The sequence below is a fragment of the Corticium candelabrum genome, chromosome 18, assembly GCF_963422355.1.
Source record: "Corticium candelabrum chromosome 18, ooCorCand1.1, whole genome shotgun sequence".
In the NCBI taxonomy this organism is placed as follows: domain Eukaryota; kingdom Metazoa; phylum Porifera; class Homoscleromorpha; order Homosclerophorida; family Plakinidae; genus Corticium; species Corticium candelabrum.
In genome coordinates, this window is record NC_085102.1 from 4,972,868 (window position 1) to 4,997,366 (window position 24,499).

The following is a 24,499-nucleotide window of genomic DNA, read 5'->3' on the forward strand; positions in this document are numbered from 1 at the left end:
AAGGTCGAGAAAAAATGCATTTTTACTTTAGATAAAAAAGCGATTAGAAGGATATAGCCTGCTAGAACAGAAGCTTGCACGATAACGTGTAGGAAACATGCTGCCAACTGTATATCCGGGATAATTTATCACATGTCCCGTATGTCCGTCGTGTGCGTGTTTTTGTACTCTGTTTCGTGTTCTTGTCGTTATGTTGGGTAGCATGAGTTACAGTCAGGTGTCCAAACAGCTTGTGACCTACACGACGGCGACTTAGAAGACGAGGACGCGAACTCGAATGCAAAAATCAAACGAGCGAACCGGAGTCGCGTACCATTGCTGAGGAATGTGCTCGTGAGGACCCGGATACGAACGGCTCTCGTTGTGTCTCACTGGTTTCTTATGCGCTGGAGGGCGATGACTCAGGCAGTGAGAATGAAGATGAAATGGCGGAAAAGTGGTGAGCAAACATACAAATTTAATTAAATATTTAATTACAATATTATTAATAAAATAAATAAATTAATATATTAGTTTACTCTAGTTGCTAATTTTATATTAATTTAATTTTATTTATATTAACTTTAAAATTAAATTAATTTATTTGTGATAGCCAGACTAGATAATACACTTGAACATTACAAATAATGGGCAGGACAGACAGACAGACAGGAAGCTGACAAATCAATACCACAGACAGACAACGAGACATACAAGTCAAACCTTCTCAAACTCTGCATTTCACATTGTGTAACACCAACATGTTTTTCTATAGTCCAACGACCATCCCACAAGTCACATTCTCATCCACTTCAAGATGACATCGAAGGTAAATCCCCGTTCAGTAGCGACTCTCCCCTCCCCCAGGGTCACCAACCACCGACAACCCGACAAAATCCCACCGTCCACCTCGCGTCAACCTACCACCGGCTCCTTCCAGACAATGCAAACCCGACTTACAATCCAAGATAACTAATTTATTGAAAAAGCAAAGACAGAGAAACATACGACTGAACGAGAGCGTACAGAAACGGAAAGACTTCCGCAATCCAAATTTTTATGAAAAACTCGTCACTTTCCTTGGACTCGACAAGTTAGGCTTGAATTTTGAGAATCCCACGTTTGACGAGACAAATTGGGGTTGGGGCTGTTATTTTGATGCTCTAGGACGCTTGCAGAAGGAGCAGTACGACAAGAAAGAGAAAGAGAAGGCAAAGAGAACGCAAGTGGATTTTGTGAGCGGATCGGTGTTGAAACGGCCGGCGATTGCTCCGGCTGTCGAGCTCGTTTATCTGTCTGTAAGTTTGTTTGTCCGTCTGTCTGAACATATGCCTGATGATCACTATGTGGATGGTGGACAAACATCTCTAGACTCTATACAATATAGATTGGCTTTAGTGGTCTGCTAAACAGCCTTAGTTTGGACTGTATAGAAAAATTGTATCCAAGTTAAGATCCTCTTACATTAGATCTGCAAGACAATCTCTCATATGTTTTTCACAATCTGGTGCAACAAACATTCCACTGTTTGAGTCAAGTTTACTAACTGTAACGATGACTTTATAATGTTTTATTCATTTGGATGTCTTTATGTCTGTTTACTTGTCTGTCTTTCTGTCTGTCCGTCCGTTTGCTGGTCTGTCTGACTGTTTGTCTGTCTCTGTCTATCTGTCTGTGTACATGTCAAGTCGTGCAGTTACAATCCATCTGCATTTATTTCATGTTCAATACCTTCTCTAGTCTCTTCTATATCTAGCCATACTAACTCCTTCCATGTCACTTGCAGCAAAAGTTGCCATAGTGAAGCTGGAAGGTCCTCCCTATTTGTGCCAAACGGACGAAGTCCGTGAGCTCTGCGTGAGTTCACAATACACGGGAACAAGCTATTGGGGTCCGGCTGGAAAGTCAACGAACGTGTCCAAGGTATGTGTACTGATCTGGTGATTGTGAGACGTTGGGATGGATTGTGATTGTGGTAATAGGTTCAACCGCTAGCTTCGAATGGTCAGCCGCATTTGATGAGTTTGTATGTTTGAACGGGATTGCTTGGATTTCTTGGACCGGTGAGTTGGTTTGAGATGATTGGTGGAGTGTGTGAAACGTGTGACACACACACACACACACACACACACACACACACACACACACACACACACACACACACACACACACACAATCAAATTATCAATTAATTAATTTTTTGTTTGTTTGTCTGTTTGTTTAATTAATTAATATTAATGAATTAAATTTAACAATTTATTTTTTAATTAATTACTTATTGACATTCATTGAAACAGATCACTTGTCTGAGACGATTTGAACATCCAACTAACCAAATTGTGTGTATGATATTAGGGAGGTCTTATTTTCATTTGTGGTCGTTTGGATGGTCTGATGAAAGTCCAAGGTCATCGACACAATACGGACAACCTCATTGCAACCGTTCTCGCCATTGAACCTCACAAATTTGTATACAGACAGAGGCATGGGATATTTAGTGTGCACATGTAATACACACGGGTGTGTGATTGTTGCTCATTTGTGTTGCAGGATTGCCGTGATTTCTCTCACTGTGCTGTGCGACAAACGAGTGGTTATTGTAGCCGAACAAAGACCCGGCTGCTCAGAGGATGAGGTGAGTTATTGATATTAATTAAGCTACGAGCATAAAAGAAGGACACCACATTAAGTGGTGGACTGCTTTGCGAGAAGCTCACTCTAAATGGACTGAATTGACTTCCGGTCTGTCTGTCCGTATGTCGTTATCTATGTAAGTTTGTAAGCGTGTGTTACGCCAGAGGATTAGTTGAGCCAGTCAGCAGTCGTTTTGGGACGCGAAGAGTAGGTGACGTAACAATAGCATATCGGCGTGAATTACTCTGGGAATTTGTTGAGCCAATCAGCAGTCCATTGGGACACCAACAATGGGTGACGTAACAATCCCGCGCATTATGACAGAAAAGCTGAGATGTCATATCCATAGTAAAAACGTTAATAAGGTCAAACCGTTGTCAAACTGAGAAGCACAGAGTAAAGTTCAGGTAATAGTTGTACACGTCTGTTACTTTTTTACAGAAGAATCGCAAAACAAACGAATTTATCGTTCTTCAAGAAGCCAAGAGAAGGTCCCATGGAACCATGCATGCATGCGCACAACCAACATGCATCGCATCATCCACGATCTTCAAGAGAGCAAATATGTTTTAGAGCGTGTTCACACCGACATCTGGACTAACTATGATTATGCTAACTATGATTAGGCCAACATTAACGCAAGTGTGTTCACACCACTAACTATTTTTGATTAGTAAGTCACGTGGCCACATGAGTGTAATTAGCCTCGACAGTTTTCTTTGGTCATATCCGGCAGGAATTTGCGTGAATTGTCTTGACGAATCCATTTATTTAGGTTTTGAAGAGGGAAACATTTAGTTTGCTTTGTCTGGCAGCTCCTTTAGGAACAGCAGGAAGTTGTCACGTGTACAGGCACGCATGTAGTAGACATCTGCCTGCGCTTCTGTATACGTCGCCATGTTGTTGCTGCGTTTGTACTTTTAAACATACAACACCACATCAGAGACATCGGCGGCATGCTCTTTTTGCATACTACCTCACGTGCCAAAAAGTCACGTACAAACACTAGTAATGTGGTTGTAATGCTACTCTTTATGGCGTTAGAATGGCCCTCCACTAATCATGATTAGGCCCAGTGTGAACACGCTTTTAGCTAGAGGTGTAACTACTAAGTAGTACTAATGATGAATGATTGACGTCGTCTTGCAAGAAAGACTTGTAGGAAACGTTAGTAACGCTGCTTTCTTTGTATGCGGTCGCTATACACTATGTCACTTCACAGCTATTTTGCATGCAGGTAGGAGACGTACGTCGATCTCTAGCCACGAATTAACGGAACGAAAGATGATAGCAACGGCTCAACGAAAGCATGATAATCGCGTTCACCTCAATGCAGAATTCAGAAATGACGTGCATGACAAGCTCGCTCCGTGCAAGAGTTACGCAGCTGTCACGCATGTGCATCTGCTGAATTGGAAGTAGTGTGGGACGTTGATGATATTTAGTTAGTTATGCATCCCTGTGTTGTGTTTTCAAAGAATTATACATTCTAGCAACAAGCTAATGATTAATTAATGATAATGACAATAGATGTAGACAAAAATTAATAAAATTTACATTAATATTCAAAATACACACACACACACACACACACACACACACACACACACACACACACACACACACACACACACACACACACACACACTCACACATAGCTGTGAAGCGACAGTGTAAACACAGCTTCATTTACTGGTGATGATGTAGATTACTGTTGAGTTTGAGGAGCAGACGATATACAATGCAGTTGAAGTTGAACACGCTACTCACTTTATATGCTCTTTCTGTTTGCAGGCGTTTCAGTGGATGAGTAATGTACTACCGGCTGTTGAAACGATACATAATGTGAGTGTACTGTTTTTGGTTGTTGTGTGTGTATGTGAAGTTGTATTTTGTTTAGATTCATGCGTATGCGCTTGTTCTCATGATGCCCAACTCGATGCCAATGGTGTGTGTGTGTGTGTGTGTGTGTGTGTGTGTGTGTGTGTGTGTGTGTGTGTGTGTGTGTGTACGTGTGTATGCACGTGTGCGTGTGTGTCTGTTGGTCTGTCTTTCTGTCTGTCTCTCTGTCTGTCTGTTGGTGTGTGTGTGTGTGTGTGTGTGTGTGTGTGTGTGTGTGTGTGTGTGTGTGTATGCGTGTGCGCGTGTGTGTCTGTTGGTCTGTCTTTCTGTCTGTCTCTCTGTCTGTCTGTTGGTGTGTGTGTGTGTGTGTGTGTGTGTGTGTGTGTGTGTGTGTGTGTGTGTGTGTGTAAGTGTAGATATTCCAATGTCTCTCCTCTTCTCTAGGTATAGAGCTTGTTGTTGCTTTCTATGGCTGCCTTCTTGATGGTCTCGTTCCCGTTCCCGTGTGACCTCTATCTCCATTGAACATCGCAACAATATTACCAACAGTCAAATGATCGTGGAAGTCAGCAAGTCAGTTGCCATCCTAACAATTCAACGTATCACCAAACTGCTGTGGACAAAAGAGGCTACCAGCACACTTGACGTGAAGTCTCTCCCACCTATTCTTGAGACGGACGATCCACAGAAGAGGAAGCTTGACAAGTTTTATTGTGCACCAACACCAGAGATGATTGCATACTTGGATTTCAGTGTTTCAACCACCGGTGTGCTCTCAGGAGTCAAAGTACTTACTGTGTAGTTTACTGTTGGTCTGTTTCTTTTTTGTTGGTCACTCGTTTTGGTCAGTGAGTTTGTTACAACTCGCGTAGTACAGCAGAGCAAAGCTGTGATGTTTTCAGAGGTATTTGTTTGTTTGTCTGTATGTGTCTGTCCATCTGAGTGTGACTTTGTCTTTCTGTGTGTCTGTCTACATGTCTGTCCATCTGATTGTGAATTTGTCTCCGTGTTTGTCTGTCTCTGTCTGTCTATGTGTATGTCCATTTGAATGTGTGTGTGTCCGCCTGTGTGTTTGTCAGTGTTTGTCCATCTTAGTGTGTCGGTCTGTGTTTTTGTCTATCTGTGTGTGAGTCTGTCTGTCTGTCCGTGTCTGTTAGTGTGTCTGTCCATCTGAGTATGAGTATGTCTGTCTGTCTATATGTCTGTCCATTTGATTGTGAGTATGTCTGTCTGTCTATGTGTCTGTCCATTTGAGTATGAGTGTATGTCTGTCTGTCTATATGTCTGCCCATTTGAGTGAGTACGTCTGTCTGTGTGTTTTTCTGTCTGTGTATTTGTATTTCTGTTTGTCTGTCTGTGTGTGAGTCTGTCTGTCTGTATGTGTCTGTTAGTGTGTCTGTCCATCTGAGTATGAGTATGTCTGTCTGTCTATATGTCTGTCGATTTGAGTGAGTCTGTCTCTGTGTGTTTGTCTGTTTGTGAGTATGTGAGTTTGGATTGTGATGAATTGAATGTCGTTTGTAAACGACTCTTATCATGCAGATGTCTCATCTAGCTTGTGACCTATCACGGCGAGTCAGACGAGGAGGACACGAACTCGAAGGCAAAAATTAGTGACGACAGCAAACTGGACAATTCCGAAGTCTTAGGCCAGCGTGAGTCCGATTCTCTCGTCTGGATGTTTCATGCAGTTCCAATGCATTTCAAGTGTCGATGTCATTGCTGAGGAATGTACTCATAAGGACCCGGATACAGGCGGCTCCCGTTGTGTCATTGGTCTCTTACGTGCGGGAGGGCGATAACTCAGGCAGTGAGAGTGAAGATGAAATGGCGGGAAAAGTGGTGAGTTGATTTTAAAGCAAATATGCAAATTTAATTAAATATTTAATTACAATATTATTAATAAAATAAATAAATTAATATATTAGTTGTTAGTTTAGTTGCCTATTTTATATTAATTTAATTTTATTAATGTCAATTTTAAATTAAATTAATTTATTTGTGATAGCCAGACTAGATAATACACTTGAACACTACAAATGATGAGCAGGACAGACAGACAGACAGGAAGCTGACAATCAATGCCACGGACAGACAACAAGACATACAAGTCAAACCTTCTCAAACTCTGCATTTCACATTGTGTAACACCAACATGTTTTTCTGTAGTCCAACGACCATCCCACAAGTCACATTCTCTATCCACTTCAAGATGACATCGAAGGTACAGCCCCGTTCAGTAGCGACTCTCCTCTCCCCCCAGGGGCACCAACCACCAACAACCCGACAAAATCCCACCGTCCACCTCGCATCAACCTACCACCGGCTCCTTCCAGACAATGCAAACCCGAGTTATAATCCAATTTATTGAAAAAGCAAAGACAGAGAAACATACGACTGAACGAGAGCGTACAGAAACGGAACGACTTCCGCAATCCAATTTTTTATGAAAAACTTGTCAGTCAGGCTGTCGAGGTTGTTTGTCTGTCTGTAAGTTTGTTTGTCCGTCTGTCTGAACATATGCCTGATGATCACTACGTGGATGGTGGACAAACATCTCTAGACTCTATACAATATAGATTGGCTTTTGTGGTCTGTTAAACAGCCTTAGTTTGGACTGTATAGAAAAATTGTATCCAAGTTAAGATCCTCTTACATTAGATCTGCAAGACAATCTCTCATATGTTTTTCACAATCTGGTGCAACAAACATTCCACTGTTTGAGTCAAGTTTACTAACTGCAACGATGACTTCCTTTTCTTCTTTCTGTCTTTTGTTTACACACTGTTAGTTGTGTACTTATATACCATCTATAAATATTTTTAATTTTTTTATAATTAGTGTCTGGTGGTTGCAGTAGGTTTGCACCATACTGTTGTTCTATGGAGGCATATGTATGTATATATGTCTGTCCATCTTTCTGTCTCCATACATATATTTTTCATTTAAATCAAACGTTTACATCATGAGCAATCTAACACTAACACAACAAGACCATTACTGTCCTGAAGCATACAAACTACACTGAGCACAATACATTTCAACATTCTAATCTCGATATGCTAATGAGTTTGTCTGAGACGACTTTTGCATTGCAATGTTGTAGTGTTACTGAAATGATTGATCACCACTTGTTCTTGAAGTCGGTCTCATTTCGTTTTCCTTCATCATCTCTTGCACTCTTTGCCAGCTTGTTCACCCCAACAGCCAAAATGTTGGAAAACAAGAGGAATGACCAATGGGCATGACCCTTCTGGCAGTAGCTCAGAATTATATTTTGCCTCTTTCTTCTCCTCCCGTTTCATTGCTGCTACTCCTTCTCTGGAGGCTGCCTTCACTGAGTCCAAACACCATGGATGAGCCAACGACATATCTAATTCAATGTCTGCACCTGAATCTGGGTCATAAACGAGGACGTCCGACCTCTTGTCACTGTTGACATACCGGTATTGTGGCTCTAGTTTGTGCAACAAGTTGAGTTGAGAAAGGCAGTTAGACCATGCTGACACAATTGAGTTGTGAGTGTGCACTGGACCACCCCCAGTCTTACAAGTGATTAGATGGTAACCTTGGATGTCCAGTTCCTTGCCACAATCACAACTGCTCGATGTCTGTCTGTAAATATGTATGTCCGTCTGTCTGTCTGTTGTCTGTCTGCACATCTGTCTGCCTGTCTCCATCCGTCCGTCTGTGTGTGTGTGTGTGTGTGTGTGTGTTGTCTATCTGTCCGTCTGTCTGTTAATACAGCTGCTTTACATATCAGCCCAATGCACTAAGAATTAACATTCCAACAGCTGTCTGTCACACATGATCGAGAGTCAGACTTAGCTATTGGTGTCTCCTGCAAGATGAGATTTCAGGTGACTGACAAGATATCAAATCTCACAGATCCACAAGTCACAAGAAATCCATACAAATCAAGTGTGTGTGTGTGTGTGTGTGTGTGTGTGTGTGTGTGTGTGTGTGTGTGTGTGTGTGTGCGTGCGTGCGTGCGCTGTGGCTCAATTGGTTAGAGAGTGCATTTGGAGAATGGAAACCCTCCCATGGGACCTTGCAAGGTTGCAAGTTCAAGTCACAGTGATGGCAAGCTATGGCATAATTTCCTTGGCCAAAAAACTTATACACAATTGCCTCTCTCGACTCAGGAGTATAAATGAGTACCTGGTCTTTCACTGGAGTGGCAAAGGCCTCCGACTGCGACAAAGTCCATCAGCCACTGGGGTCGGGAATTCGGGTGCCCACACCACAGTTGGAGTCGCAGTCGGTGCTCCTGTGAGCACCTGGCCAGGCTCCAGGAGATTGCTTACCATGGCCCATAGCTCCTACTTAGTGCACAGGAACCCAGCTGTCTGGCTGGGGCATTACCGTTTAACAGCAGCTCCTTATCCATTTGCCATTTGTGTGTGTGCGTGTGCTTGCGTGCGCACGTGTGTGCGCACACGAGTGCGACTCGATGGGACCAGGAGCCTCAACATACTACCAATACTGATCTTCAACAAAGATGGGACGATGTAATTCTGATGTCTGACGTCCTTCGTTGTCGCCACCTTCAGTGGTTAGGACATGTTGCTCAAATGCCTGCAATCAGATTACCAAAGAAACTATTATTTGGGTGGCTGTCACATTCTAGACCAGCTCAGGAGTCCGCCTCAGGTGGAAAGACAGGATCCAGGCTGACTTGAAGTTGCTAAAACTAGAGAATTGGTATCACCTGGCACAGCAACGTCCAGAATGGCGAGCTTCATGTCAGGGTGAAGTTACACGTACCTCTACTGAACGATCCTTTTCATGTGCTGTGTGTTGCCGCTCCTTTCGCAGTCATTCAGGTATGAAACGGCACAAGTGGATTGTGGAATGCCATCTGCCTCTGTGTGAACCAGACGCAGTGCAATGTGCCAAGTGTCATCGGTGGCTGAGAAGTAGGGGTGGACTGGCAATACACAAATGTTTAAATGTGTCTTCTTCTTCTTCTTCTTTGACTATGTCATCATCATCAACTCTATTATTGATCCGGTCATCATCACTTGCCTCCACTGACTGTACCTCAAGTCGGATACCGTAGCCTGATAGGACATGCTGTTGTTGCCATTGTAGTCAATGTGGACGGTGCTTCAAATCCAAGCCAGGATTCCAACGGCATAACTGTCATCATGGCAAACGCTGTTCAGAAACAGACAGCAGTCAACTTCCCCTGACTTGCACACGTGGAAGACGTTTCCGGTGGCTCAAGGACATACAGAGACATAAGTGCAGACAGTAACTACCTCGTCTTTCAGCTCTCCCCATAGATGGGGCAGCGTGTCAGACACTGGCAGCTGTAGTCAAGTGTGTGTGTGTGTGTGTGTGTGTGTGTGTGTGTGTGTGTGTGTGTGTGTGTGTGTGTGTGTGTGTGTGTGTGTGTGTGTGTGTGTGTGTGTGTGTGTACATCCATACATTTGCTGTAAATCTCCTTGACAACAATTCATTCCTACCGTGCTCTTCCTTTTCCTATCACAACATCACGCTGCATCCAACACGACATTTCAATTACTCCTTATTGTGTACATCTCCATACCTTGAGCCGCTGTTTCTGTTGGAACGTCCTAAGAGTACTATGTAGATGCTGACAATCATATGACAATTGTTCAACTCGTCTGTACAACAAACAAATTCATTGAACCACAAATAATCAACCACATTGTGCAACCCATTTAAATGTTTTAGACAAAGTATACATACATGGTATACAAACATATTACTTATTATTAGTCTGTAAGCTTGTTTGTCCGTCTGTCCGTACATATGCATGATGATATGCTTCATGCATTCGTCTGTCTGTCTGTGTATGTCCAATCTTGTTATGACTCTGAAACCCTGTCCACACTAGACCAGAATGGATTGCGATTGAATCACGATCCTGCTGATCACTTTGAAAATTGCACTTTGAAAACGCTACTCCCGCCTCATTTTCGGTATCATGCGACTGATGACCAATGTATACGTGTGGGTTCTTTGCTTGTAAAAGCATTGATACAGTGCAGTGACATAAGGTGAGCAAGAACAAAGACGAGTGAGGAGGGTTAGATGTTTCGACTACACGTGGAGCTTACGTGAACGTAAAGCCTACTATTTCTAATTTGATTCAACCAATCGCAATCGAAACCACCTCTTGATATGGGTTGGATTTATCGTGATCCAGTTGCCAGTGTGGGCAGGGCTTTAGTCTCCTAAGAACTGGCTAATAGCTATTTTTAAATAAGCAAGGTTTGCTTTCTACAATTGACAATGTCACTTTACATAATATATATCCAATAAACCTTCTGTATGTATGTCTGTCTGTCTATGTGTCTGTATGTATGTCCATCAGTTTGTCTATCTATCTGTCTGTCCGTCTGTCTGTCTGTCTATCTACCCATCTATCATCCCTCCTCTCATTCCACAAATCTCACAGTTTGGCGCTCTGCTTCCTGGAAGGTGGTTCTTTAGTGACCATCTGCTCCAACCTCTGAATATCAGAGAACAACTCCTCTAATTTACCCTCAATTTCCTGCTCAAGTTGAGGCGAATACGAGTGCCCTAGAGATTATATGTGACTCTCAACTTCCATCAACAATCTGCAAACACAAACAAAAATCTGAGGTCGCAAGAAGAAAACGAAATACGAAATTAGTTTTGTTGTTTACTTGTTCGCTTTTTGATATAATGATTCCATTGACGAAAGGCAGAGGAAGACGCTCACAAAGGCTAGAACATCAACGAGAAATGTTGGCAGAACACGTACGGGTTATAAAATTAGTAAACTGCCCGGATAATTACAATTTCCGGATTTCAAGTAACATTTGAATTATTTATGTTGTGGGCATGTAAATAGAAATGTGAGGATAAGTTATAAATTAGAAAACAGAATCTCCAAAAGGTAAGTATGAAATTAATAAAAAATTTAATTAATATTATTAATTATTTAAATTACAATAAATATATAATTAATTAATTAATTGATCAAATTCAGTTTTATTATAAATATTTTGGTGGTTACTATGTATAACAGTTAATCCTTAAATTAATTAAATGTAACTACACGTGATCTAACATATAACAATTTATCTATTGCTACACCCGTAAATATTGTTGTTAACAGTAGACAGCAAACCACATTTCTGCTCATAAACTGTGTATGTTTATAACAAAATTTCCATCTAGCAGCACATCATACTGTATGCAGCAATCCTACACAACAAGCAGCTGTTACAACAATCATTCTTAGCAGACACTTGTCTAGTCAGAGAAGCATAGATACACACAAAAATGGAAAGATAAGTACATGTGATGGTTTTGATAAAGGAAACTTGTTCTTCACTGTCCTCGAGCACAGTAAGCAAAAGTGCAACCTGGAGTGTTAGGTAAGTTGTATATGTAATACTGTCCACAGTTGATCACTTCAACACTAGTATGCCATTGACAACAATTACTGCTCCAACTAAAGCAAACTGTTCTTGAAATTTTTTGACCAATTACATTTGGGTGAGATCCTTTTAACCATCCTGATGCAAGAGTTCCACAGTAGTTCTTAGGTGTGCACTTCTCTGGCATAGCTCCACCTATTGTAGGACTGAATGAATGCCAGCCTGGTGTGAAACCATGTTGATTGGGTGAATAATCACAGTGAATAGTTGTATTAGAATGATGCTCAGATGTTTGTCTCCAAGTTTCATTTAAAACACGATGATTCCATGGTAAACATTGACTGGGTAGACCAAACAATTGATGTAAATCCTGCTCATCCCCTTTCATTCCTTTGTTTCCTTTCATTCCTTTTCCTCCTTGTAACCCAATCTCCCCCTTTCCACCCTTCCCTCCTTTAAAACCAGGATATCCTCGTTCACCTTTGTCTCCTTCTTCTCCTTTTTCTCCTCGAGGACCCAAAATTCCTTGCAGTCCACTGACTCCCCTCTCTCCTCTTTCTCCTTTCTCTCCACTCACTCCCATGTCTCCTTTCCTACCTGCTATTCCGCGAGGACCCTGTTTACCTGCTAATCCCTTACTGCCAGGTTCACCATTCCTTCCCACCTCGCCATTTCTTCCAGCCGGTCCTGGCAATCCAATTGGACCGTCCTTTCCTGACAAACCTCTACGACCGTCTCTTCCTGGCAATCCATCTCTACCAGGTGAACCATCTTTTCCTGGTTGACCTGGTATACAAATTGCTGATTCTGGTTTGCACATCTGTTTGATGAATGACCCAAATACGTGTGCAATGTTGATTGTAACTTGTGACGACTGACTGGGAGATTGTTCCGACCTCTTCCCTCTTTCTCCTCCATACTCAGACAACGTCTCATAAACCTGCTTCATTTCCTCTTTTTCTACTTGAAGTTCCTGCAAGTCCAACTGCAACTTCTCTACGCTTTTCTCAAATCTTTTCTCCTGAACACTGAGCTTCCACAACAGAAAACCGCTAAACACAAAATTGCCCACAACTAACGATAGAAACAACGCAATCGTCCATCTGCCGCTTGGGCCACAATTTCCTTGCAAAACTTTACAACTCTCGTCCACTTCGCTGCTGCTCATTGCATGCGCTATCGTCGTCGTTCTCTTACTAGACTCGTAGGTACCCAGTCCTCTCTTCGCGCGCACGTTACTGAGTGTGCAATCAAAGCGATGCAGTGCGCATGTCCGACCTTGACGCCCATCTAGTAATATTAATTTATGGTCGAGAAAAAATGCACATTTTCACTATAGATAAAAAATAATTAGGGGGATGTAGCCTGCTAAAGCAGAAGCTTGCACGATAACGTGTAGGAAACATGCTGTCAACTGTATATACGGGATAATTTATCACATGTCCCGTATGTACGTAGTGTGCGTGTTTTCTACTCTGTTTCGTGTTCTTGTCGTTATGTCGGGTAGCATGAGTTACAGTCATGTGTCCAAACAGCTTGTGACCTACACCACGGCGACTCAGACGAGGAGGACGCGAACTCGAATGCAAAAATCAAACGAGCGAACCGGAGTCGCGTTAGGCTAGAGTCGCGTATCATTGCTGAGGAATGTGCTCGTAAGGACCCGGATACAAACGGCTCCCGTTGTGTCCCATTGGTTTCTTATGCGCTGGAGGGCGATGACTCAGGCAGCGAGAATGAAGATGAAATGACGGGAAGAGTGGTGAGTTGATTTTAAAATAAATATACAAATATAATTAAATATTTAATTACAATATTATTAATAAAATAAATAAATTAATATATTAGTTGTTAGTCTAGTTGCTAATTTTATATTAATTTAATTTTATTAATATCAATTTTTAAATTATATTAATTGTTTGTGATAGCCAGACTAGATATACACTTGAACACTACAAATGATGGCAGGACACACAGACTGACAGGAAACTGACAAATCAATACCACGGACAGACAACAAGACATACAAGTCAAACCTTCTCAAACTCTGCATTTCACATTGTGTAACACCAACATGTTTTTCTGTAGTCCAACGACCATCCCACAAGTCACATTCTCTATCCACTTCAAGATGACATCGAAGGTACATCCCCGTTCAGTAGCGACTCTCCCTCCCGCCAGGGGCACCAACCACCGACAACCCGACAAAATCCCACCGTCCACCTCGCATCAACCTACCACCGGCTCCTTCCAGACAATGCAAACCCGAGTTACAATCCAAGATAACTAATTTATTGAAAATGCAGACAGAGAAACATACGACTGAACGAGAGCGTACAGAAACGGAAAGACTTCCGCAATCCAAGTTTTTGTGAAAAACTCGTCACTTTCCTTGGACTTGATGAGTTAGGCTCAAATTTTGAGCATCGCACGTTTGACGAGACAAATTGGGTTTGGGACTGTTATTTTGATGCTCTAGGACGCTTGCAGAAGGAGCAGTACAACAAGAAAGAAAGAGAACAAACATTCCACTGTTTGAGTCAAGTTTACTAACTGTAACGATGACATCCTTTTTTCTTTCTTTCTGTCTTTTGTTTACACACTGTAGTTGTGCACTTGTATACCATCTATAAATATTTTTTATAATTAGTGTGTGGTGGTTGCAGTAGGTTTGCACCATACTGTTGTTCTATGGAGGAAAACGGCCACACGTGCCATTGCACATTGGAAAAATATAAAACAGCTTGTCTTTTCATCCATCCATCTGTCTGTCTGTAAATATGTCGTCTGTCTGTCTGTCTGTCTGTCTGTCTGTGTATGTTCAATCTTGTTCCAACTCTAAGACCTGGCTAGTAGCCATTTTTGAAGCAAGCAGTGCTTTTACACTTGACGATGTCACTTTTACATGAACCATCTGTCTGTCTGTCCGTGTGTATGTATGCATGTATGCAGTGTAGAAAACAAGGAATTATTTTGGCTGGGACAAACTGAGTCTAGGTAGGACATTCATTCATCAATAAGTCCCGCCCCTACTGCAGCCATTTTGCATATAATTTTTGATAAGCTGTTATCATATGACAATTGTTAACTATATGATGGTTATGTGTGCTAAATGCCACCAATTATCTCAATGCTGTAATTGCATTCCAGGGTTTTGCTACATGGAAGTTTTTACCAACGTAATGCATCTACATCTTGTTAGGAAAAGAAACATCACTATGTTAGAATGTCGGCTTGTTATTCTGTAGTCTATGGGTACTGTACTGTGTTTCTGTGTTTCTCATAGTGTTGTGTTGCAAATAAAGTCAATTTGGAATAGCAGCACCTACTAAACAAACACGGGCATTATGAACTTCTGGACCCAAAGTGAGAGCCAACAACGACAAGTTGACATTACTGGACAGCTACCTAGTATACAGTACGTTCCAGCTGAGATTTTCTATGGATAAATCATACTAGGAGGCACCTATACTTATGAAATTAACATCAATGGAAAGCCCATCACGTACCGAGAGACAAACTTTACACTGTCATAGGCATAGGAGGAGACGTTTTGTCGGAACACTCCAACACTGATATAGTATTTGGTTGGACAAACAACACAGTTGGTAGGACATTGTCTGATGTCTGACCGATATTTTCCACACTATGTCTGTATGTATGTCCATCTTTCTGTCTCAATACATACATTTTCCATTAAATCAAACGTTTACATCATGAGCAACCTAACACTAACACAACAAGACCATTACTGTCCTAAAGCATACAAACTACACTGAGCACAATACATTTCGACGTTCTAATCTCGCTATGCCAATGAGTTTGTCCCAGACGACTTTCCCATTGCAACATTGTAGTGTCACTGAAATGATTGATCACCACTTGGTCTTGAAGTCGGTCTCATTTCATTTTCCTTCATCATCTCTTGCACTCTTTGCCAGCTTGTTCGCCCCAACGGTCAAAATGTTGGAAAACAAGAGGAATGACCAATGGGCAGGACCCTTCTGGCCGCAGGTGAGAATTATACTTTGCCTCTTTCTTCTCCTCCCGTTTCATTGCTGCTACTCCTTCTCTGGAGGCTGCCTTCACTGAGTCCAAACACCATGGATGAGCCAACGACACATCTAATTCAATGTCTGCACCTGAATCTGGGTCATAAACGAGGATGTCCGACCTCTTGTCACTGTTGACATACCGGTATTGTAGCTCTAGTTTGTGTGGCAGAGTTGAGAAAGGCAGTTAGACCATGCTGACACAATTAAGTTGTGAGTGTGCACTGGACCAACCCCAGTTTTACAAGTGATTAGATGGTATCCTTGGATGTCCAGTTCCTTGCCACAATCACAACTGCTCGATGTCTGTCTGTTAATATGTATTTCCATCTTTTTGTGTGTCTGTGTGTCTTGTCTGTCTGTCCATCCATCTGTCTGTCTGTTGTCTGTCTGTCTGTCTGTCAATACAGCTGCTTTAAATATCAGCCCAATGCACTAAAAATTAACATTCCAACAGCTGTCTGTCACACATGATCGAGAGTCAGACTTAGCTATTGGTGTCTCCTGCAAGATGAGATTTCATTGGCATCTAATCCACATATCATGTGACTGGCAAGAAATCAAATCTCACAGATCCACAAGTCACAAGAAAACCATAAAAATCAAGTGTGTGTGTGTGTGTGTGCGCGCGCACGCGCGTGCGTGTGGTGCTGTGGCTCAATTGGTTAGAATGCGTTTGGAGAATGGAAACATCTGGGACCTTGCAGGGTTTCCAGTTCAAGTCACGGTGATGGCAAGCTATAGCATAATTTCCTTGGGCAAGAAACTTACACACAATTGCCTCTCTCGACTCAGAAGTATAAATGAGTACCTGGTCTCTGACTGGAGTGGCAAAGGCCTCCGACTGCAACAAAGTCCATCAGCCACTGGGGTCCGGATGGGACTTTGGGTGCCCACACCACAGTTGGCGTTGCAGTCGGTGCTCCTGTGAGCACCTGGCCAGGCTCCAGGAGATTGCTTAGCATGGCCCATAGCTTCTGCTTAGTGCACAGGAACCCAGCCATCTGGCTGGGGGCATTGCCGTTTAACAGCAGCTTCTTACCCATTTTGCGATTGTGTGTGTGTGGTGTGTGTGTGTGCACGTATGTGCGTGCATGTGCATGTGCGTGTGTGTGTGTGTGTGTGTGTGTGTGTGTGTGTGTGTGTGACTCGATGGGACCAAGAGCTTCAACATACTAACAATACTGATCTTCGACAAAGATGGGATGATGTAAGTCTGATGTCTGACGTCCTTCATCGTCGCCACCTTCAGTGGTTAGGACATGTTGCTCGGATGCCTGCAATCAGATTACCAAAGAAACTATTACTTGGGTGGCTGTCACATTCTAGACCAGCTCAGGGGCCCCGCCTCACATGGAAAGACAGGATCCAGGCTGACTTGAAGTTGTTAAAACTAGAGAATTGGTATCACCTGGAACAGCAACGTCCAGAATGGCGAGCTTCATGTCAGGGTGAAGTTACACGTACCTCTACTGAACGATCCTTTTCATGTGCTGTGTGTTGCTGCTCCTTTTGCAGTCATTCAGGTATGAAACGGCACAAGTGGATTGTGGAATGCCAACTGCCTCTGTGTGAACAACCAGGCGCAGTGCAATGTGCCAAGTGTCATCGGTGGCTGAGAAGTAGGGGTGGACTGGCAATACATAAATGTTTAAATGTGTTTTCTTCTTCTTCTTTGACTATGTCATCATCATCAACTCTATTATCGATCCGGTCATCATCACTTGTCTCCACTGATTGTACCTCAAGTAGGATACCGGAGCCTGATAGCACATGCTGTTGCTGCCATTGAAGTCAATGTGGATGGTGCTTCAAATCCAAGCCAGGATTCCAACGGCATAACTGTCACCGTGGCAAACGCTGTTCAGAAAAGACAGCAGTCAACTTCCCCTGTCTTGCACATGTGGAAGACGTTTCCGGTGGTTCAAGGACATACAGAGACATAAGTGCAGACAGTAACTACCTCGTCTTTCAGCTCTCCCCATATATGGAGCGGCGTGGCCAGACACTGGCAGCTGCAGTCAAGTGTGTGTGTGTGTGTGTGTGTGTGTGTGTGTGTGTGTGTGTGTGTGTGTGTGCGTGTGTGTGTGTACATCCACACATTTGCTGTAAATCTCCTTGACAACAATTCATTCCTATCGTGCTCTTCCTTTTCCTATCACAACATCACGCTGCATCCAACACGACATTTCAATTACTCCTTATTGTGTACATCTCCATACCTTGAGCCGCTGTTTCTGTTGGAACGTCCTAAGAGTACTATGTAGATGCTGACAATCATATGACAATTGTTCAACTCGTCTGTACAACAAACAAATTCATTTAACCACAAATAATCAACCAAATTGTGCAACCCATTTAAAAGTTTTAGACAAAGTAAACATACATGGTATACAAACATATTACGTATTATTAGTCTGTAAGCTTGTTTGTCTGTCTGTCTGTACATATGGCATAGGCATGATGATATGCTTCTTATATGGTCAGTTGGTGGATGGTGGACAAACGTCTATACAATATACATTGGCTCTTGTAGGGCATAGCGTGACCTCTAGAAACGGGGGCTAGACTTATGATGCTATAAGACACGCCCACTTTTTATTAGTTTGTACTTGTCCACACATTACATATCCTTACATGCATACCCAGACAGACCCACAGTGTACATAGTTAACTGCCTACCTGCATGCAAACACCTGGTTGAATCGTGTCTACTTTTACATAAAACTGTGTATGCACGTCTGCTAGAAGAATTGACAAAGACAAGACAAGGCAAACCGAATGCAAGCCTGCATAATGCTATCGGTAGCTAAGTATAGACCGTACGCTTGTGTCTAGCCAAAATACCCATATACAAGATAGAAATCAAATGCAGATGTTCTAACTAAGCGTCACTTATAAGTTTGATCAATTAATATAATAACAAACTCCTTTGTCCACTAAATTTAAATTTTATTACATGGACATGTGACTCACTCATGAAGGATTGGTATCCCAATTTTAAAACCCATTTCCAAACATTACGTGTCTAAAGTCCACAAATTTTAAGACGACACCTACAAATAATGGGGGCGGGGCTATAGCCAGGTCTAGCCCATGCCATGCTACTAAAAGAGTGCACCCCTGCCTCTTGTCTAGTTTAGACTGTATAGAATACAGATGTATTACTGCAAGGGTGTATCGTGACCTCTAAAAATGGGGGATAGACTTCACTCTGCTACAGGACACTCCCACTTCTTACTGACTTTTAATTAACTAATATGTTAAATCAGTGGCGTATCCAGACTGGAAAAAAGGTGATGCAAACTTGGACAATTTAGGGAGGTTTCACTAAAAGTTTGTGAATACCATAGTATACATTAATGTCTCATTACCAGATGAATTTGATATCTACAACGTACTTAGTATCATGGTATATTATATGTGTACTCATGAGGAACACAAAACATACATTAATTATGTCCTGTATGTTTAAGAAAGACATTCTGAGAGGTTGTTTGTTAACAAACGTATCCAAGGTTGCATCCTAATCAACGTCACTTCTATAGTTAAAGTGCATGTAGTGCAAGTCCATTGAGTCTTTCTTGCCTCATTATAGACTTTAGGCAAGTTATAAGACGTTAACATGTTAGGCCACTGATACCGGGCTAACAGACCTAGCAACAACGAATTAGAAACGAGAGTAAGATTGTCAGGAAAATGGTAACTTTTGTCACATTGTTTGATAGAATCCACAGGAATGATGGTTGTCTCAGTTTACTGTCCAGCACAACAGTGCATTTCCAAGCATGACGTATTTAAAGTCCACAAATTTTAAGACCACGCCTATAAATGATGGGTGGCTATAGCTCGGTCTAGCCCATGCCACGCTACGCCCCTCATTACTCTAACCCTAGTGCATGCGTGCCTAGTGCATCTCTTGGCAAGTTAAGATCATCATTTCTTCCTCTCTTACATTAGATCTACACGACAATCCTCGTATGTTTTTTGTGATCTCGTGCCAAAGCCATTCCACTGTTTGAGTCAAGTTTACTGACTGTAACAATGATTTCCTCTTTTTCTTTGTTTCTCTTCACGTCTTTTGTTTACACGCTCTTAGCTGTGTACTTATATATTCATAAATAATTAGTGTCTGGTGGTTGCAGTAGGTTTGCACCGTACTGTTGTTATATGTATGCAAGGACCACAAGTGCCCTTGTAGATAGGAAAGATATAAAACAGCTTGTCTGTTCATTCGTCTGTCTGTCTGTCTGTCTGTCTGTCTGTGTATGTCCAATCTTGCTATGACTTAGTCTTCTAAGAACTGGCAAATAGCTTTTTTAAAAGCAAGCTTTGCATGTTACACTTGAAAATATCACTTTACATGATATATATCCAATAAACCTTCTGTCTGTCTGTCCATCTGTATGCATGTATGTATGTACGTTTGTCTGTCTGTATATATGTTACGTATGTCCGTCTGTCTGTCTATCTACCCATCTACCATCCCTCCTCTCATTCCACAAATCTCACAGTTTGGCGCTCTGCTTCCTGGAAGGTGGTTCTTTAGCGACCATCTGCTCCAACCTCTGAATATCAGAGAACAACTCCTCTAATTTACCCTCAATTTCCTGCTCAAGTTGAGGCGAATACGAGTGCCCTAGAGATGATATGTGACTCTCAACTTCCATCAACAATCTGCAAACACAAACAAAAATCTGAGGTCGCAAGAATAAAACGAAATACGAAATTAGTTTGGTTGTTTACTTGTTCGCTTTTTGATATAATGATTCCATTGACGAAAGGCAGAGGAAGACGGTTACAAAGGCTAGAACATCAACGAGAAATGTTGGCAGAACATGTACGGGTTATAAAATTAGTAAAATGCCCGGATAATTACAATTCCCGGATTTCAAGTACTATTTGAATTATATATTATGATGTGAGCATGTAAATAGAAATTTGAGGCTAAGTTATAAATTAGAAAACAGAATCTCCTAAAGTAAGTATGCAATTAATAAAAGAACTAATTAATATTATTGATTATTTAAATTACAATAAATATATAATTGATTGATCAAGTTTTGTTTTATTATAAATATTTTGTTGGTTCCTATGTATAAAAGTTAATCCATAAATTGAATAAATGTAACTACACGTGATCTAACATATAACAATTTATCTATTGCTACAACGGTAAATATTGTTGTTAACTGTAGACAGCAAACTACATTTCTGCTCACAAACTGTGTATGTTTAGAACAAAATTTCCATCTAGCAGCACATCATACTGTATGCAGCAATCCTACACAACAAGCAGCTGTTACAACAATCATTCTTAGCAGACACTTGTCTAGTCAGAGAAGCATAGATACACACAAAAATGCAAAGATAAGTACATGTGATGGTTTTGATAAAGGAAACTTGCTCTTCACTGTCCTCGAGCACAGTAAGCTAGATAGCAACCTGGAGTGTTAGGTAAGTTGTATATGTAATACTGTCCACAGTTGATCACTTCAACACTAGTCTGACTCCAACAACAATTACTGCTGTAACTAAAGCAAACTGTTCTTGAAATTTTTTGACCAATTACATTTGGGTGAGATCCTTTTAACCATCCTGATGCATTAGTTCCACAGTAGTTCTCAGATGTGCACTTCTCTGGCATAGCTCCACCTATTGTAGGACTGAATGAATGCCAGCCTGGTGTGAAACCATGTTGATTGTCTGAACGACCTGTCTTATCACAGTGATTACTTGTCTTAGTATAACGCTCAGATGCTTGTCTCCAAGTTTCATTTAAAACACGATGATTCCATGGTAAACATTGACTGGGTAAACCAAACAATTGATGTAAATCCTGCTCATCCCCTTTGTTTCCTTTCATTCCTTTTCCTCCTTGTAACCCAATCTCCCCCTTTCCACCCTTCCCTCCTTTAAAACCAGTATATCCTCGTTCACCTTTGTCTCCTTCTTCTCCTTTTTCTCCTCGAGGACCCAAAATTCCTTGCAGTCCACCTACTCCCCTCTCTCCTCTGTCCCCTTTCTCTCCACTCACTCCCATGTCTCCTTTCCTACCTGCTATTCCACGTGGACCCTGTTTACCTGCTGATCCCTTACTGCCAGGTTCACCATTCCTTCCCGCTTCGCCGTTTCTTCCAGCTGGTCCTGGCAATCCAGTTGAACCATCTTTTCCTGGCAAACCGTCTCTACCTGGCAAACCTGGCAATCCGTCTCTTCCTGGTTGACCTGGTATACAAATTGCTGATTCTGGTTTGCACATCTGTTTGATGAATGACCCAAATACGTGTGCAATGTTGATTGTAACTTGTGACGACTGACTGGGAGATTGTTCCGACCTCTTCCCTCTTTCTCCTCCATACTCAGACAACGTCTCATAAACCTGCTTCATTTCCTCTTTTTCTACTTGAAGTTCCTGCAAGTCCAACTGCAACTTCTCTACGCTTTTCTCAAATCTTTTCTCCTGAACACTGAGCTTCCACAACAGAAAACCGCTAAACACAAAATTGCCCACAACTAACGATAGAAACAACGCAATCGTCCATCTGCCGCTTGGGCCACAATTTCCTTGCAAAACTTTACAACTCTCGTCCACTTCGCTGCTGCTCATTGCATGCGCTATCGTCGTCGTTCTCTTACTATCTGACCAACAGTAGATATGAGCACATCGATACAAACAGCAAAAGATACGGTGAAACAGACGACGCAATGTCGTGTCCTAAAGTGATTCCGTCTCATCCACATCCAACCGTAAGATGCGAAGAACCGGCACTTCCGTTCTCCATGATATCCTCACCAATGTGACTGTAAACGATGCAAGAATGGCCATAACCTGAACTGCTTTCGTCGTTGAAGTGCAAAGCACTCAATTGAAATCACCAATCTCGTCGGACGCGCGAGGCACACACGGGACATCGATACGGGTTCCACCTCTAGTTGTTGTGTATCTTTCTATGATTTTTTCTCTCCGATTTCGAGTGAACACCGAAAGCACGAACGACCAACAGGCAACGCCAAACAGTTGCCCATATCATGGACTACTCCAGCGTGCCCCCAGAAGTCCACCAGAAGCTCGCAGATCTCGAACTTGAACTCGAAGAAGGCAAGTCACACACATACCTCACACAGTAGTCAATCCAGTGTCCTCTTTACAGGCGATATCACACAGAAAGGCTACGAAAAGAGGAAAGCAAAGCTACTAGAGCCATACCAATCTGGTACGACGCTTGTGCGCATCATTCTCGCAACGAGGGCGTCGGTGGGTGCGTAGCCATAGTGAGCTGGTCGATGAGTGAATTCACTGACGGAGGCGTTTCTCGAGAATCGACGCGCGGACGGCTGTATGCGTGTGCTGCGCGTCGTCCTACCGTTCTACGACTTCGTTTCGTGCCGAAACGGCGGTCGTCATTGTGTGGAGTCGTTCACAGTTTTGATGTTTTTAGGCGGCGGCAACAGTTTTCACTCGGAATCAAGTTTGTTGAGTGCGGAAGCGAGGAATGTGCAAGCTGTTTCACCTGCGCCGAATTTTCAACAAGAACTCGCGCATACAGGTCAGTCTCTTCTGTGGATGATTTTTCAGTGGCGGATCCCCAAGGATTGTCAATCTAGGGGCGTGCGTTAGGCTCCCGAGAATGTGACGTCATAAAACGACAAAATGCGGAATTAATGATTTATTACTGAATAACAGAGTCGAAAAAACATTGAAACATGATTACATTACTATGCACAGTTGAAACAAACAGACAGACAGACAGACACATAAACATACAGACAGGGTGAGGAAGGTGATGCAATGTTACTGAACAAGAATACTTACGTTTGTGTTCCATTTTAATTGACCGTTTCTGTAGACCTGGTCTGCCTGGCTCAACAGCAACTGGTCGTGGCATCATGTCGATCACAGGACTCAGTTATGGAGTCGTTCGAGTAGAAGAGGAGAACTCGATGTCGTCTCTGACTTTACAAGACTGTGGCACAGTACTTGCAGGAGGTAATCAATGTAATCGGTTTGTTGCTTGCAAGAATGAAAAAAATATAATGTTTTATTCATTTGGATGTCTTTATGTTTGTTTGCTTGTCTGTCTGTCTGTCTGTCTGTTTGTGTCTGTCTGTCTGTCAGTCTGTCAGTCTGTCTGTCAATTTTATGTCTGTCTGTCTGTGTTTGTCTGTTTGTTTGTTTGCTTGTCTGTCTGACTTTTTGTTTGTCTCTGTTTATCTGTTTGTCTACATGTCAAGTCATGCAGTTACAAGCCATTTGCATTTATTTCATGTTCAATACCTTCTCTAGTCTCTTCTATATCTAGCCATACTAACTCCTTCCATGTCACTTGCAGCAAAAGTTGCCATAGTGAAGCTGGAAGGTCCTTCCTATTTGTGCCAAACGGACGAAGTCGGTGAGGTCTGCGTGAGTTTACAATACACGGGAACAAGCTATTGGGGTCTGGCTGGAAAGTCAACGGACGTGTTCAAGGTATGTGTACTGATCTGGTGATTGTGAGACGTTGGGATAGATTGTGATTGTGGTAATAGGTTCAACCGCTGGCTTCGAATGGTCAGTCGTATTCAATGAGTTTGTATGTTTGAACGGGATTGCTTGGATTACTTGGACCG

At 42.2% G+C, this 24,499-nt stretch overlaps 6 protein-coding genes and 1 long non-coding RNA gene across 8 annotated transcripts; 3 read left to right on the top strand and 4 right to left on the bottom strand.

The window, feature by feature from the left end:
• The first annotated feature begins 415 nt into the window (after positions 1-415).
• Positions 416-2,455, top strand: LOC134194043 (disco-interacting protein 2 homolog A-like). Its single transcript, XM_062662942.1, has 5 exons — positions 416-439; positions 755-808; positions 1,766-1,902; positions 1,962-2,042; positions 2,335-2,455. Exons 1-4 carry the CDS (start codon positions 421-423, stop codon positions 2,013-2,015), a joined length of 264 nt encoding a protein of 87 aa, XP_062518926.1. The 5' UTR covers positions 416-420; the 3' UTR covers positions 2,016-2,042; positions 2,335-2,455.
• A 72-nt stretch (positions 2,456-2,527) lies between these two features.
• LOC134194045 (uncharacterized) lies at positions 2,528-7,261 on the top strand. Its single transcript, XR_009972138.1, has 6 exons — positions 2,528-2,614; positions 4,408-4,458; positions 4,514-4,561; positions 4,900-5,242; positions 5,998-6,297; positions 6,625-7,261. It is a non-coding gene; the product is annotated as an uncharacterized LOC134194045 (long non-coding RNA).
• A 117-nt stretch (positions 7,262-7,378) lies between these two features.
• Positions 7,379-11,219, bottom strand: LOC134194044 (Golgi SNAP receptor complex member 2-like). 2 transcript variants are annotated; one of them, XM_062662944.1, is made up of 5 exons: positions 11,118-11,219; positions 10,884-11,048; positions 10,010-10,088; positions 9,889-9,942; positions 7,379-8,296 (listed from the first exon to the last, which is right to left on the bottom strand). In XM_062662944.1, exons 2-5 carry the CDS (start codon positions 10,925-10,927, stop codon positions 8,228-8,230), a joined length of 246 nt encoding a protein of 81 aa, XP_062518928.1. In that variant the 5' UTR covers positions 10,928-11,048; positions 11,118-11,219; the 3' UTR covers positions 7,379-8,227. The 2 variants fall into 2 exon arrangements, with proteins under 2 accessions (XP_062518928.1, XP_062518927.1); XM_062662943.1 differs by having other exon boundaries at positions 10,884-11,188.
• A 381-nt stretch (positions 11,220-11,600) lies between these two features.
• Positions 11,601-13,090, bottom strand: LOC134193884 (collagen alpha-1(IV) chain-like). The gene has a single exon (XM_062662734.1). It carries the CDS (start codon positions 13,003-13,005, stop codon positions 11,788-11,790), a length of 1,218 nt encoding a protein of 405 aa, XP_062518718.1. The 5' UTR covers positions 13,006-13,090; the 3' UTR covers positions 11,601-11,787.
• Positions 13,091-16,196: 3,106 nt separating this feature from the next.
• Positions 16,197-20,681, bottom strand: LOC134194184 (Golgi SNAP receptor complex member 2-like). Its single transcript, XM_062663105.1, has 5 exons — positions 20,636-20,681; positions 20,402-20,566; positions 18,112-18,190; positions 17,991-18,044; positions 16,197-16,393 (listed from the first exon to the last, which is right to left on the bottom strand). Exons 1-5 carry the CDS (start codon positions 20,662-20,664, stop codon positions 16,325-16,327), a joined length of 396 nt encoding a protein of 131 aa, XP_062519089.1. The 5' UTR covers positions 20,665-20,681; the 3' UTR covers positions 16,197-16,324.
• Positions 20,682-21,100: 419 nt separating this feature from the next.
• On the bottom strand, positions 21,101-22,682 carry LOC134193898 (collagen alpha-1(IV) chain-like). Its single transcript, XM_062662754.1, has one exon. The coding sequence runs from the start codon at positions 22,497-22,499 to the stop codon at positions 21,300-21,302; it is 1,200 nt and encodes a 399-aa protein (XP_062518738.1). The 5' UTR covers positions 22,500-22,682; the 3' UTR covers positions 21,101-21,299.
• Positions 22,683-22,866: 184 nt separating this feature from the next.
• Positions 22,867-23,510, top strand: LOC134193737 (disco-interacting protein 2 homolog B-like). The gene is made up of 3 exons (XM_062662571.1): positions 22,867-22,991; positions 23,044-23,106; positions 23,332-23,510. The coding sequence occupies exons 1-3, from the start codon at positions 22,922-22,924 to the stop codon at positions 23,508-23,510; spliced, it is 312 nt and encodes a 103-aa protein (XP_062518555.1). The 5' UTR covers positions 22,867-22,921.
• The last annotated feature ends 989 nt before the right edge of the window (positions 23,511-24,499 follow it).